This window comes from Gekko japonicus, unplaced genomic scaffold (genome assembly GCF_001447785.1).
Source record: "Gekko japonicus isolate JY-2015 unplaced genomic scaffold, Gekko_japonicus_V1.1 scaffold2228, whole genome shotgun sequence".
In the NCBI taxonomy this organism is placed as follows: Eukaryota; Metazoa; Chordata; class Lepidosauria; order Squamata; family Gekkonidae; genus Gekko; species Gekko japonicus.
Genome location: NW_015169244.1, coordinates 246,529 through 261,504, shown reverse-complemented (window position 1 = coordinate 261,504; position 14,976 = coordinate 246,529). Strand labels below are relative to the sequence as shown.

The 14,976-nt window shown below is 43.4% G+C and overlaps 1 protein-coding gene across 1 annotated transcript in view; it reads right to left on the bottom strand.

Annotated features, from left to right (window-relative positions):
- The window catches only part of LOC107114872 (anoctamin-3-like), a 25,073-nt gene extending 10,767 nt beyond the window's left edge, over positions 1-14,306 (bottom strand). The window contains exons 1-2 of the mRNA XM_015416476.1: positions 14,108-14,306; positions 12,388-12,459 (exon numbers count right to left, since the gene is read on the bottom strand). Coding sequence (XP_015271962.1) covers positions 12,388-12,459; positions 14,108-14,306 — 271 coding nt within the window. The remainder of the gene's footprint in view (positions 1-12,387; positions 12,460-14,107) is intronic.
- Between the last annotated feature and the right edge of the window lie 670 nt (positions 14,307-14,976).

The window sequence follows — 14,976 nt, the reverse complement described above, 5'->3', positions numbered from 1 at the left end:
TCCACCGCTGGGCCCCTCATGGGGCTCGGCAGTGGAGCTGCAAGGCTGGCGGTGGCGGCCGGGACCATTGGGGGTGGGGTGTGTGGCCTGATGACACACTTCCGGTGATGTCAGAGTGTGTGGCATATGCTAATGAGTTATGCTAATGAGTTCCCCTAGCTCTTTTTCTATGAAATGACCCCTGGTCTCATCTCTTATTAGTTGCCTCTCGTCCCCCATTTGAACATTTTCTCTCATTGGTTCCCCCCCAAAAAAAAATTATTCCTCTACCTGATTTTCATCAGGTACACAGCTCACAACAGCTCGTTTCCTTCATTTGCATGTTTTCATGGTAGCTCCATGCACTGCAAAATGTATTTGAAAATGTTGCCCAGGGACATGCTAGACTTTGCTCGAGTGTGAATGAAGGAATTGTAAGGAAGGCAATGATTGGCTGCCGGTGTCAGGCCTCCCAATGGGACTGACCTTTTTTTTAGTGTGGGTGTCCTCCAGCACTGAAACATTGAAAGGTTGGCATGCAAATTAAAAAATCATCACTGCCCAAACCACCCTTTATGGGTGGGTTTTGGCAGTAATTCACGAGGTAGAAAAAAAATGTTCAGATTCCAAGCAAGAGGCTATCTTGTGAATTCATTCCTCAAAGGAAAAAAAAAAGTATGGGAAAATTTAATTTTGGAAAGAATGGGAAAAAACGAGGAAAAACTGGGACAATAGGGGGATATCAATGACATTGTCTGGACACAGAAAAAATACCCTGGTGAGATAGGGGAATGGAAATGGAATATTAAGGCAATCTGGAAAATGCCTTAGTCACACAATTGGAGATGGCACAATCGCTCGCTGCTTTAATAGCTAATAACGAAGTGCCAGCTCAGTAAGAGAAGGCAGGGAGCCTTGAATGAGCAACATAAACATCTTTTCTCTCCTGCTCCAGGCAGCAGCAGATCAATTTCTTTAATAATGGACTTTTTTTCAAGTCCCCCCACCCAAATGCCAGTTTTCACAGCAATGAAAAGTAAGCTCATCAGAGTTTTCAGTTCTGTTGAATGCAATGGAAGAGTTAAGGATGTGCCTAATGGTGCAATCCCAAGTAGAGTTACACCCTTCAAAGACCACTGACATAATGGACATGTGTGTGTGTTAAATGCTGTCAAGTCACTTCAAACTTATGGCGATGACGTAGAAGGGAGCAATTCTGCTTAGGACTGTACTCCAGATCTTCTCAATTGAGATTTAGGTTTAAAAGTATTAAAAATGCATTCATCCAGTGAGGAGTGCATTCCTCCTGTGCTAATACTAGTGGACTACCTCTGCAAAGGATGAGTATACTGTACAAGCAGATGGAAACTTTAGATTCCGAGCCATTACCTGGGATGACGGCAGGCAGCTAAATTTAATGGCTAAGTACTTAATTCTTGTAGGGGCCATTGTCTCCTATCACAGGACTGAAAATGAGAAGATATGCAACTTTCAGCACTTTTATTTCTTTATAGCTATGAATAATACAATAGTATACTATAGTAGAGTATTGAAGACTTTAAGAAAAGACAAATGAATCCAAATCACCCATTTTACTCAAGAGATGGTTTTGGGAGAGTGACCTCTATTTTTAAACAAATGATGCTTAACAAGAATACTTAAGAAATCTGATTAAGTCAATCAGTCTTTGACCCCTGGAAACATCCAGGTAGGTGTCAGAGAGAATAGGACTGGTTGATGAAATAACAGTAATACAATAAATGTAAAATAACTGAATCTACATTTCAGATTACCTGTCTGAACTCCATTATGTCTTAGTCTAGTTGAGCAGACAATACGGAATTGTGTTTTAAAATGCCATATTTAGGGCAGTGCATTACACATTCAGTAGACTGCTGTAATGCAAATAGATACAACTAGACTTTATTCATGCATTCTGAAGTAATCAGTATGTGAATGAGGTGCTTATTAAAATAAGTTCATTAACTTTTGTCTCCAGATTCTCTGCCAATTTATATGTAATTCCACAAGAGCAAGCACCAATCTATATGTAACATTTCCAGTCTCCTAACCCTGATTAGGTTTGGCTCACATGGTTACTAGACTCAATCATATTGAAAAATGCTACTTATGAGGGCAGTCCTGGTTATGATTAAGTATAATGAGTATTGATATACCCATAAAGCTTTATCATGGTTATGAAAATTACCAAATAGAGAAGGCTATTCACATGTAAGGCAGAAGGATAGAAGGATAGGGAGTGACTGTGATGCATTTGTGATCACAAATGCATGATCACTCCCATGGTTAAGACATTAACCATGTAACCAAGATTAGGGCATTAAGAACACTAAATCTACACCGATGAAGATGGAATTAGTCAGAATCCTAATATCAAAGAAAGCAGCATTTCTGCTTGGGGGTACAAATCTCTCTCTCTCTCTCTCTCTCTCTCTCTCTATTTACTGGGATATCCAAATAGTTTTTGAAGATAAAAACTAAAGCAAACATAGGTTTACTTTAATTATTAAGCTTCCTTTGGGAAATCCAGCTGTGTCATCGTTAAAAATCAAAGATGAATTTCTTCACAGATTGTATCTCTGCAGAACTGCTCCCTTGAGAATCTTCTCTGTTCAGGGCCTCCTACCCTTATGCAAGAACAAGGTTTTTTTTCTAAATACACAACGTTACTAAGCTTTTCTGCAGTTTATCTGAAATCCCAAGGCAGCGTGTAGGTTAATTAGTATGTTGACACTAGAAATTATTCCTCAAAAAGACTGATGTGTTGGGCTCAGTTCCACTGTGAATCTTAAAGTGCAATCCTAAACAGTTACATCTTTTAAGCCCATTGAAACCAATGGGTTTATAAGGCTGTAGCTGCTTAGGACAGCACTGTAAGAGCAACCATGTTTCCTATTGCTATAAAGCAAATATGCAGCAAGATGATGCACATAAGATTAATTCTCTGAGAAAAGGTAAACCTCAGTACTTGAACAAGGCAACAGTTCTCGCTGCTGTTCCATGAGGTCCCCACTGTGTTAAGCAGCAACTTGGAGTGGAAAGTGCACTTAGCAGCCTCCCCTACCACTACTGCCTGCCTGGTGAGGGAGCTCGGTTTGGTACAAAAAGCACACAACATTACAGCTGGTGCAAAATGCAGCAGCACGCCTGCTAATGCTCACATTCAGCAGATGCTCCACCAATTGCACTGGTTACTGGTTGAATTCCGGATCCACTTCAAGGTGTTGGTAACAACCTTTAAAGCCTTACACGGCCTGGGACCAACATACCGGAGGGACTGCCTCTTCCCGTATATGTCTCAAAGAGTGTTACACTCCATGGATCAACGTTTCCTAGTGGTCCCTGGCCCAAAAGACATCCATCTTGCCTTGACCAGGTCCAGGGCTTTTTTCGTCCTGGCCCCTGCCTGGTGAAGCATGCTCCCCATTGAGATCAGGACTCTGCAGGATCTTCTTCAATTCTGCCAGGCCTGTAAGACGAAGCTGTTCCACCAGGCCTTTGACTGAGGCAGCGGACATCCAATGTATGGCTTCCCTGAGGTTCTTGTCACCCATTTAACAACTGCTAGCCATTATTTACATCTAATCCTGGGCCAGGACCTCTCGTAACAGTTAATTTTTCTACTGTAGGGTTGTGACCACCATTTTAATGTATATGACAGTGTCTTGATATTTTAATTATTTATTGTATTAATTAAATATTGTTTTTATTGTACTGATGGGATGTTGTTGCCCTCCCTAAGACCGGTTGCAGGAAGGGCGGGCTACAAATATGAAGAAATAAATAAATAAACATGTGCTTTCAGGTTTAGATCCCTGATCACACTACTAGGAGGTTGGCCAACATATTATGCTTCAGGCCAGTTGGCCAGTGAGGAAAATATATCCTGCACTCTCCACTGCTAGCCCAAATACCCCATGATCACTTAGCTGGCAGCGACCATAGGGAACTTTGGAGAAAACAGTACATAGAACATGCTTTCTGCTCCAAGTAGAACTCCCAGCTATTGCTAAGAAAGTGATGGGAAGGGGGGTGGGTTTAGAGCAGAAAACATGCTGAGTGTGCTCTCTTCTTCACCCCCTCTATCTGATGGGGGACAGGATTGGAGTGGAAAGCACTCAGGATGTCAAGGGTGTGTATTTGGATATTTCTGAACCCAAATGATGCACCCAATTGCTGTTGTATTTCAGGTCAGGAATACCTAGAATGCTGCAAAACACTCCCAATTCTTTTGGGGAGGGGGATTTCTCCTGAAATTTCAGGAGTGTTTCAGGCTCAGGAAGGCAGCAAGAGGTGGTGCAGCAGCACAGGATGTATGAGTAAGACAGGCAGGCAGGCAGGAGCACACGCACACACAGCTGGGGCATGGAACCAGTGCTAGCATAGCCCTTTAAACATTCTTTAAACCTCCACTGTTGTCAATGAGTGGCAGACATAGCCTCCAGAGGCTAGGTTTCTTGACCATTGAAAACAGTGGAGGTATATCTGGCTCCCCAGTTTAGGCATCAGGTTTACTGCCACTGATTCCAACGGGTGGTAGACCTGGCATCTTGCATCTGGACTCAGAGGCCAGGTTGCCCAGACGCTTCAAAGTGCATTGCAAGGGCTGTGGCAGCATCAGCATAGTGGCCCAGCTTGAGTGCTCCCCCCCCCACACCATTTCTGCTGCCTTGGGGGAGGAGTGGGTGCACTAAATATTACGTTTTAATCTCATGTTTAATGGCATGATTTTGGGATATGGTTGAAAAGTGTCTGCAAAATGGTTTTCTGGAATGGTACCTCCACTCCTGAAAGTTCAAGGTATTAAAAATTACTATACTCTCTGAAATCCTAATATGAATTTTTTGGAAGTGCCCACCCCTACTACAAGCTACTTACAGCCAGGTTGCTGCTGTGCCAAGATCTCATGACATAGTGTCACAAGATTGCTCTTAGTATTTTTGTTTGATTTGTAATGGCTATGTAAATAAAGACATGTCTCTAGTTTTTTAGGGTGTGTGTGTTAAAGATCAGTTTTTTATTTTAGGTTTGTTTTTTTCCTGCAAACCTGGGACTTTCCTGCCCTAACCTGGATAGTCCAGGGTAGCCAGTCTCATCAATTGTCCCTATGTTAGTATATGTGCTGCTGAAGTGAGCACAGCCGGTCTTGCTGCCTCTCGGAAGCTTAGCAGGGCTGAACCTGGTTAGTATTGGCATGGAAGACCACCAAGGACTACCAGAGTCACGACATACAGGCAGGCATTGGCAAAACGCCTGTGAATGTCTCTTGCCTTGACAACTCTATGGGGTCACAAATTGATGGCACTTTCCATGACCACCACCACCACAAATTTGCCCTGATTTGCAGAAATATCTCATATTCTGTTCTTGACCAAATTGTTCAGAGATTTTGCTCTGTAATCTGGGGCTAGCTCAGAATCAGATACATGATGGTAACCACAGGTAGTCTTATATGTGCTTAGCATTGTTGGATTGACAACCTGGAAAATCTTTTTTCCCCCCATTCATTCAAGTTCCCCAACACAGCAAAAAATATTCTATATAACAGCACTATTCTATATAACAGCCCTCAGCTCCAAGCCATTGAAACCAAACAACTGTTTTTCATGCATCAAAATTTATGGACGTTTATGGAGGTTCTACAGTTTGTGAACACTGCTTTGCAAACCACAAACTGGACAAAATTTGTGATGAACTTTAGTTTGTGAGCTGGTTTGATCCCATCCCTACTTAAGTGTCAGGATGATGGTGACCAAGATCAAGATAATTCATACTATAATGTTCTCCATCACTATGTATGAATGTTGGGCAACAAAGAAAGCTGACAGGAAGAAAGTTGATTCATTGGAAATGAGGTGTCAGAGGAGAGGTTTACAGATACCATGGTTTGCCAAAGAGATAAATAAATGGGTTCTAGATAAAGTCAAACATGAACTCTCCCTAGAATCTAAAATGACTGAACTGAGGCTATTGTACTTTGGTCACATTATGAGATGACAAGAGTCACTGGAAAAGACTATAATGCTAGGAAAAGCTGGAGGCATCAGGAAAAGAGGAAGACCCAACATGAGATGGATTGACTAAATCTCAGTTTGCAAGACATGAGCAAGGCTGTTGTGTGTGTCTGTGTAAAGTGCCATCGAGTCGCAGCCAATTTATGGCAACCCCAGCAATGGGCTTTCAAGGAAAGTGAAAAGCAGAAGTAGTTCGGAGCAAGTCTGTTAATGATAGAATGTTATACATTAATTTATAGGGTCACCATAAATTGGAAGTGACTTGACCGCACTTAACACACACAACATTAGGGGCAGTAGTTAGGCAACTTCTTAATGTTCTAGTATGAGCCTTGGGGAAGGTGAGCCAGAACTCTTTTGGAGTTATTTCTGGTATTTTGAGGGATAATGGAGAAAACTAAAAAGGGTGACATGACCCACTCTGTTTAAGAGAAATCCATGTGGGACTGGTATGTTTCCATTAACGTCAAAATGACCAGGTAAAATCCAGAACTGGTTGTATAGCAATTTTGGCCAAGATGATTTCAGCTTATGGTACAAGAGGAAGGATGCCCTGAAAAAGGGTATAAAAATGACAGCACAGCTCTGCAGTGGAAGGGAAGCAGCCTATGACCTATCTGGCTCTCTTGTTCTTTTTCGTGGAAGTTTGTGGTGATTCTACAGTTTGTGAACACCACTTTGCTTTTTATATGTTATCTTCTACCGCATCTGAGTGAATCTAAAAGAATGCGGATGTAAAACCTGTCAGCTAGATTGCTTCAATTAAGGCCAACTTATTTTATTATTGTTCTTGGAAACTGGTGAGATTATTGTAACCTGATAGTGTAAAGAGTTAATATTGAGGTTAGAAGAGTCAGCACTGACATAATATGTGTTAGAATTTATTGAGATTTCTGGGTTTTTTGGAATTTGTCCTCTTGGATAGAGAGGAACTAATGGAGAATTTAACTTCTAGAATTCTGTTGTTTTTTGGAGCCTGAGGAGAAGGGTTGAAGGATTTATCATCTTTAGGAATCTGTGATAAGAATTTGAAATGAAGGAATGAACCTTCTTGCCTTAAAGTCTTCATTGTTGCACAGCTGAAATAAAGTAATTAAAATATTTAGATTGAACCCCTTTCACATTGGATTTTGCTTCCTTTATGCTAAGGTTAAAAGATCTCTTCAAAGTTAGCCTGGGAGTTGATAGGTTAACAATCTGAGAGACCCAGGTTTGAATTCCCACTCTGCCATGAAGGCTCACTGAGCGACCTTGGGCAAGCCAGTCTCTCTCAGCTTAACCTACCTTAAAATTGTTGTGAAGATAAAAAAAAGATGAGGGAGGAATGTTCTAGTCACCACTGGAGAGAAAATTACAGCGTTACTATCTAAATAAATAAATAAGATGCAATTTCTACAGCCATTATGAAGGTAGAATTAAAGGTAAAGTGTGCCACCAAGTCACAATCAACTCATGGTAACCCCACGAAGTTTCCCCTCATGGGGTTTTCAAGGAAAGTGATGAGCAGGGGTGGTTTGCCATGGCCTTCCTCTCCATAGCACCCCCAGTCTTCCTTGGTGGTCTCCCATCCAAATAGTGACTCTAATTAGCTTCCACACTTTGATGAGATCAGACTGGTCTGGATTGTTATGGCTTCTACAAGGCCACACAATATGGTGCATAATATAATCAATTCCCCACAAAGCCAAACACAGGCTACCAGTCATATAGGAGTTCCACTTGGGGCTCAATATCCCTCCAATTTCAGAGAATTGTCAACCCTGTCTGGCTGCATGCAGGGCCGGCTCGAGGTGCTTCTGCGCCCTAGGCAGGCGCAGAAATTCTGTAACAGGTCTGAGGATTAACTGGCATTTTGCCAGTTACATTAAAGGCTTCAGAGTCTGCTGCTTTCTTGCCTTCTTTCATACATAGTGTACGATTTTCCTTTTATGTGCCCTTCCTTGAAGCTAGGTGATTAAATATTTACATCAGTCACTTAATTCAGATCCATCTTTAATGTCCTCCTGGGGCAGTTCGTAGTAGATCACGGAAGAAATGAAACTCATTAATCATCTGTGTTATGTAAGCTCCATCAGCGTTCTAGCACTGATTGCAGCTGTGTCATTCTTACTTTTTTTCATTCAGCAGCCCATTACTAAGTGCTCTGCAAAAAGAACAAACCTCACTTAATAGGTCTTCTAATAGCAGAACAGAGCATATCGAGGATCAGAGGCTAATGCTTGAACAGAAAAGCTGTCTGCGTGGCCTGTTTTGTTGAATTACAGTTATGTAAAATCTGTAGCTGTAGTCATAACTATTACTTACTCATTCTATTGCACAAGTGAACTCTCTCTCTCCCCACTTCTGTAGATATACAACTTGCTGCATCATGACATTGTGTGATCCACATTGCTTCACACTGATGCCTGCAGTGGCTGATGTTATCGAGTGAAGTAGAAGAAACACAGGTTGCAACCAACGGGAAATTTCCACTGATGGAAAGGGGGTTAGATGAGTGCCTTCTGATAATATACTAAAAACACAGTATCTGCCCTTTTCACAATCCTTCTAGGATATTTTTAGCTCCAAAGTGGTTAGACCCTTTTAAAGTTTATAGCACCCTGAATCTGGGGAAGGGAGGGAATTAAGATTAGGGCGTACAAGTGGGGGGCCATGAGAGTGGGAGCTGAATCTCATCTCACCCCCACTCTTTCGCTGAGCACAGCATGGCCCCAGGCTCTCCAGCAGCTGCCACTGGACCCACCCAGCACAGCCCTTGGACTCTCTGGCAACTGTTGCTGAGCCTGGTGCGGTTCCCAGGCTATTTTGTCACTGCTTCAGCCCCGGGCTCGTCAGCAGCTGCTGCCTGGCACGGTCCAGCTCCTGGGCTACTTCACTGCTGCCCTGCCCCCTGGGCTCTCTAGCAGCTGCCACCATTAGGCCTGCCATGGCTCCCAGGTACCACCATAGTGAGGTTAGGTTTAACCCTCCCGTGTAGTTTTTTAAACATTTCAGGATTTTTGCAAAGCTGGAGAATGCCCCAATTTTGCTGGAAAAATCTGTTTAGCCTCCACGTGGCTCTGATCTGCAGATTTAGCTATCTGCGGATGGGGCCCATGGGTGGCTATTAGTATATAGACAAGTGGGGACTCACAACAAACTTGCAGGGAGGGTGCATACCATTCTCCCGACTTTGCCTCCTTCCCTTCATCCTTCTCAAATAATCTTCCACCTCTATATTTCTCCCCCCCGCCTAGCGGGTGAGCCGGCCCTGGCTGCATGGTTGGTAGACTGTGCAGGATGTACAATGCTAATGAGCTGGATCATTCAGACCTTTCCATGGAACGGATTTGTATGTTTTTTATTTCCATCAATCTGATTATCATCAGAATTTTTCATCTATATGCCATGAGGCAAGATAGTAATCTATGTTCATTCAATGCACTTTTGTGGCTCTAAATACAGCAATCAATTCTGTAACAGGTCTGAGGATTAACTGGCATTTTGCCAGTTACATTAAAGGCTTCAGAGTCTGCTGCTTTCTTGCCTTCTTTCATACATAGTGTACGATTTTCCTTTTATGTGCCCTTCCTTGAAGCTAGGTGATTAAATATTTACATCAGTCACTTAATTCAGATCCATCTTTAATGTCCTCCTGGGGCAGTTCGTAGTAGATCACGGAAGAAATGAAACTCATTAATCATCTGTGTTATGTAAGCTCCATCAGCGTTCTAGCACTGATTGCAGCTGTGTCATTCTTACTTTTTTTCATTCAGCAGCCCATTACTAAGTGCTCTGCAAGAAGAACAAACCTCACTTAACAGGTCCACTAATACCAGAACAGAGCATATCGAGGATCAGAGGCTAATGTTTGAACAGAAAAGCTGTCTGCGTGGCCTGTTTTGTTGAATTACAGTTATATAAAATCTGTAGCTGTAGTCATAACTATTACTTACTCATTCTATTGCACAAGTGAACTCTCTCTCTCCCCACCTCTGTAGATATACAACTTGCTGCATCATGACATTGTGTGATCCACACTGATGCCTGCAGTGGCTGATGTTATCGAGTGAAGGAGAAGAAACACAGGTTGCAACCAACCGGAAATTTCCACTGATGGAAAGGGGGTTACTCTGGATGACTGCTTTCTGTATCTGCCCTTTTCACAATCCCTCTAGGGTATTTTTAGCTCCAAAGTGGTTAGACCCCTTTAAAGTTTATAGCACCCTGAATCTGGGGAAGGGAGGGAATTAAGATTAGGACGTACAAGTGGGGGGCCCATGAGAGTTGTGGGAGCTGAATCTCATCTCACCCCCACTCTTTCGCTGAGCACAGCATGGCCCCAGGCTCTCCAGCAGCTGCCACTGGACCCACCCAGCACAGCCCTTGGACTCTCTGGCAACTGTTGCTGAGCCTGGTGCGGTTCCCAGGCTATTTTGTCACTGCTTCAGCCCCGGGCTCGTCAGCAGCTGCTGCCTGGCACGGACCAGCTCCTGGGCTACTTCATTGCTGCCCTGGCCCCTGGGCTCTCCAGCAGCTGCCACCACCAGGCCTGCCATGGCTGCCAGGTACCACCATAGTGATGTTAGGTTTAACCCTCCTGTGTATTTTTTTAAACATTTCAGGATTTTTGCAAACCTGGAGAATTCCCCCAAGTTTGCTGGAAAAATCTGTTTAGCCTCCACGTGGCTCTGATCTGCAGATTTAGCTATCTGCGGATGGGGCCCATGGGTGGCTATTAGTATATAGACAAGTGGGGACTCACAACAAACTTGCAGGGAGGGTGCATACCATTCTCCCGACTTTGCCTCCTTCCCTTCATCCTTCTCAAATAATCTTCCACCTCTATATTTCTCCCCCCCTCCTTCCCTGACAGTTTACCCCCTCTCTTTCCCCGTACTCTCTTCTGTAAATGTTCCCCCATCTCTTTCTCCCCCCCCCCTTCTCTTCTGTCAATGTTTCCCCCATCTCTTTCTCCCCCCCCAATTACTTTGTCCTCTTCAGCTACAATCTGATCTATTAATTTTTTTAAAAAAGGACAGGTAAGCAAGTGGGTGAGGGCCCTCCTTTTCGTCCTCATCTCTGTAGCTGCTGACTCAGCTGTCCTTTTAAAACTTTCTCCTGGCTTCTAATTGGGCAGACTGTGAGGAAAAGCAGTGCAAGAGCTGGGAGGGAGGGGAGCAAAGGATTCTCCTCATGCCCCAACCCCTGCCTGCAGGGCTGCTTCTCCCTGAAGTCTAGCAGATTAGAAGCTGGGAGAAAGTTTTAAAAGGACAGCTGAGCCAGCAGCTACAGAGATAAGGATGATAAGGAGCCTCTTCACCCATGCACACCTTTCTGCAGTCATTGCCAGCCGCCGCCACCCCCCATACACACAGAACAGCAGTGGCAGCTCTCCCAGCTGCCAGCCCATTTCTTCCTCCCCCCAAAGCAGTGGCGGTGGGGGCTCTCCCTGCCATCTACCTGCCTGCTACTTACCCATTTGGGGGTGGTATTCACCCCCCCCCTGGATTTTTAAAATGTTTTTAGATTTTTCTGCAAACCAGGGGGGTTTCTCCAGGTTTGGAGAAAATGTTCCTGTTTCTCAGTGTGGGCCTGATCCACAGATCTGACCAACCTTGAGAAATAGATATATTAATGTACCACAGGATACACACGCAACCATAATTTAATTATTTATTTATTTAGTTTCTCCCTTGCCTCAGAATTTATTTATTTAATTTCTCCCTTGCCTCAGAATAGTCTAAATTGCCCTCCCTCCTTCCTCTTTCCATTTTCCTCCAACTGACATTCAAATGCCTTTAACATTCCATGGCTTCTGGAAGGCATTTAATTAAAAAATAATAATAGAAGAAACCCTTGTCTTGTTGGCAGGTGGCCCTTTTGTAAATAATAACACCACTTTCTCAGTTCTAGGCTGTCCACTGTTGGAGAGCAGTTTTTAACAATTACTCGAGTATTTTGACATTTTAGTTGTATAATTGAGTTTTATTCTGAATGTAATGTTTTAAATCATAAGTACTCTTTGGTGTAGTGGTTAAGTGCGCGGACTCTAATCTGGGAGAACTGGGTTTGATTCCCCACTCCTCCACTTGCACCTGCTGATGTGACCTTGGGTCAGTCACAAGCTCTGGCACAGCTGTCCTTGAAAAAGAGCAGTTTGTGTCAGAGTTCTCTCAGCCCCACCCACCTCACAGGGTGTCTGTTGTGGGGAGGGGAAGGGAAAGGAGTTTGTAAGCCGCTCTGAGACTCCAAGTGAAGGGTGGGGTATAAATCCAATCTCTTCTTCTTCTTCTTCTTCTTTTAATGGTATTTTGTAATGTAAGGGCCAATGTCCATATACAATAAAATCTTACACACATTCTAGAGAATATATCTAAGCAAAGAAACTCACCCAAGAATGGATCACTGTATTCTGTATTAGACAACTTGAGTAAATTGTTTTCCAGTGTTTCCATCACTTTGGCTGGAAAGAAAATGTCCATGAAAGTCATTAGTTTATGTTACAAACACCCTGCCTATTTTGTTTGTATCTTTTAAAAAGTATCATGTCTATAAATGAAAGTTGAGATGTACACGTTCATATTTTTTGTTTCATAGGGCTTTACATTTTTCTATTTTTATAGTTATTAGTCATTATTTATTCCTTTTCTTCATTTCTATGGGTTTTAGTTCTTACATGCACAACAGGCAGTAAAAATTGTAAGCCCATTAATATGAGTAATAGTGTGTACAACTGATAACGGGGAGTTCTACTGGTTCATGTAGAAAGCAGAGGGTTTGGGCTCTTTTTGAAACAAAACAAAGCACACAACTGTGTGAAGATAAACCCTATCTCTTCCCATGCTTTACCTTCCTGTGCTCTGTAACCTGGAGCACTTTCTTTTAGCCAATTTCCAATACTGAAAGTCAGCTGGGCTAAGAGAAATCACAGTTAGGCAAGGGAAGGAAAAAGAAGAGGAGGAGGAGTTGGATTTATACTCCGGTCTTCTCTTCACTGCCTGAAGGAGTGTCAGAGCAGCTTACGTTCACTTTCCTTTCCTCTCCCCACACCCTGTGTGCTGTCTTGGCTAGCTGCCACAGAGACCACACACTGGAAGCTTGTAAACACAGTCCAGAATTAAGGTCAGTCAAAGCCAAAAGTCAAAGAGCTAGGAAGTCAATTCAAGGTTTTCGTATATGTGCTACCAAAGTGAGCACGGGAAGTCAATTCAAGGTTGCAAGGACAAGGAGCGGCTGCTACACACACGCAGGAGCAGGTCTGAGTGAGCAAAGTTGCTACTGCATTGAACCAGGTGCACTGAGTACTTTTGAGGTCCTTCCTACCCTGGGGTTGAGTCTACAAAGGCTTACAGCTCTTCCCTCTGCCTCTGCAGGAGCTGGAGTCTGGCATTCCTTCTTCGCTCCTGCATAGTCAGCCTTTGGCGTGCCCTACGTCTGAGGCACTCAGGAGAACTAGGCAAGGAGTCTGGCCTTGGGGTGTCTGCAACTGGTGGTGCTGGGCCAGGCTCAGGATCGGCCTCTCCTTCTGGCTGCACCTCCTGTGCAGCTGCTGGGGACTCCTCCTCCTCAGGTACTGTTGAGGGTTCTTCTTCTGGGTTGACTCCAGAGGAGGCTGGGCTGCTCCCTGCCTCTTCCTTATCTGAGGAGTAGTCAGCCTCAGCAGACCTAGTACCCATGATACCCTGTGTGGTAGGTTGGGCTGAGAGAGTTCTGTGAGAACTGTGACTAACCCAATCTCACCCAGCTGACTTCATGCGGAGGAGTGGGGAATCAAACCTGGTTCTCCACATTAGAGTCTGCTGCTCATAACCACTACACCAAGCTGGCTCCCAGTGACATAAGGCAAGGGAAGGAACAGGGTTTAGCTCTTCTCACCAGGCACTCCCTGCTTGTTTAAAAACAGACATCCCCACTCCCCACTCTTCCAAACACTCTTCCACAGGTAAACAGGATGTCATCTATCTTTTATTTTTATTTGCATGAACAACAGCAGCAAGAATGACAGCTTTTCTTAGAAAACAGCAGAGCTACTGGAATGAAATATACTGCAAGGTCTCTTTATAAAAAACTACTGATCTCTCACATAGGGAGATGGAGAGGTAAACACTCACCTCGTTCTGACACAACATCGATAGTTGTCGTCGACGCTCCTGCACTCACAGGCTGAGGCTGTACTCGATTTGGCTGAAGGAATGAGGAATGCTTGCTGAGACTGTGAGGGTGTGTTTGGCTTTGAGCAAGGCATGGCAAGGATCGTCTGGAAGGCTTTAAAGGGGGCTCTTTTACGGTCTCACTCTTGCTAGTATTCATGCCTAGGATACAAAAAAAGAGATGAAAAGATATTAATTGATGGGTTAAGTATAACGGGTGTCTTGTAAGCCAACACTTCTTACTTCTTCCCCCATTTGTGTGAGAATTCCCATCTCTTTTTCCTAGATCCCTCTAACCATAGATTTCCAAGACATCACAGGCAAATTATAGTTAATGGCGAAACACTAATCAGGATTACCTCCAAACTATAGTTTGCAAGCCAACTTCAAACCATGACTTCAAATAATGATTTGTAAACAATTCCCAGTAAGCCTCAGCCATCATTTATTTGATTCAAGCATCACCGTTAAAGGAAATAAGAAAAAAAAGAAATGTATCTTCAGGGGAAGGAGGAGAAGGAGGAGAAGGAGGAGAAGGAGAAGAAGGAGAAGGAGAAGGAGAAAAAGCAGCAGAAGCAGCAGCAGCAGCTACAAATAAGGTACCCAAAGTAGAAATTTGCAAATTCTCCTCTTGAAAATGTAATTAACACTTCAAAACAATATAACTGTGTCTACCAGATGGTAAAAAGGAAAACAAAACAGGGAACAACATTATACACTTGTGTTTCAGTGACAGACAGGAATCTTTAGTCTCATAATCACCATTCAGAGATAAAGGCTGTACCTGAATTTATTCAATGATAAAGGCTATCCTTTCTCAGGGAGCAGGG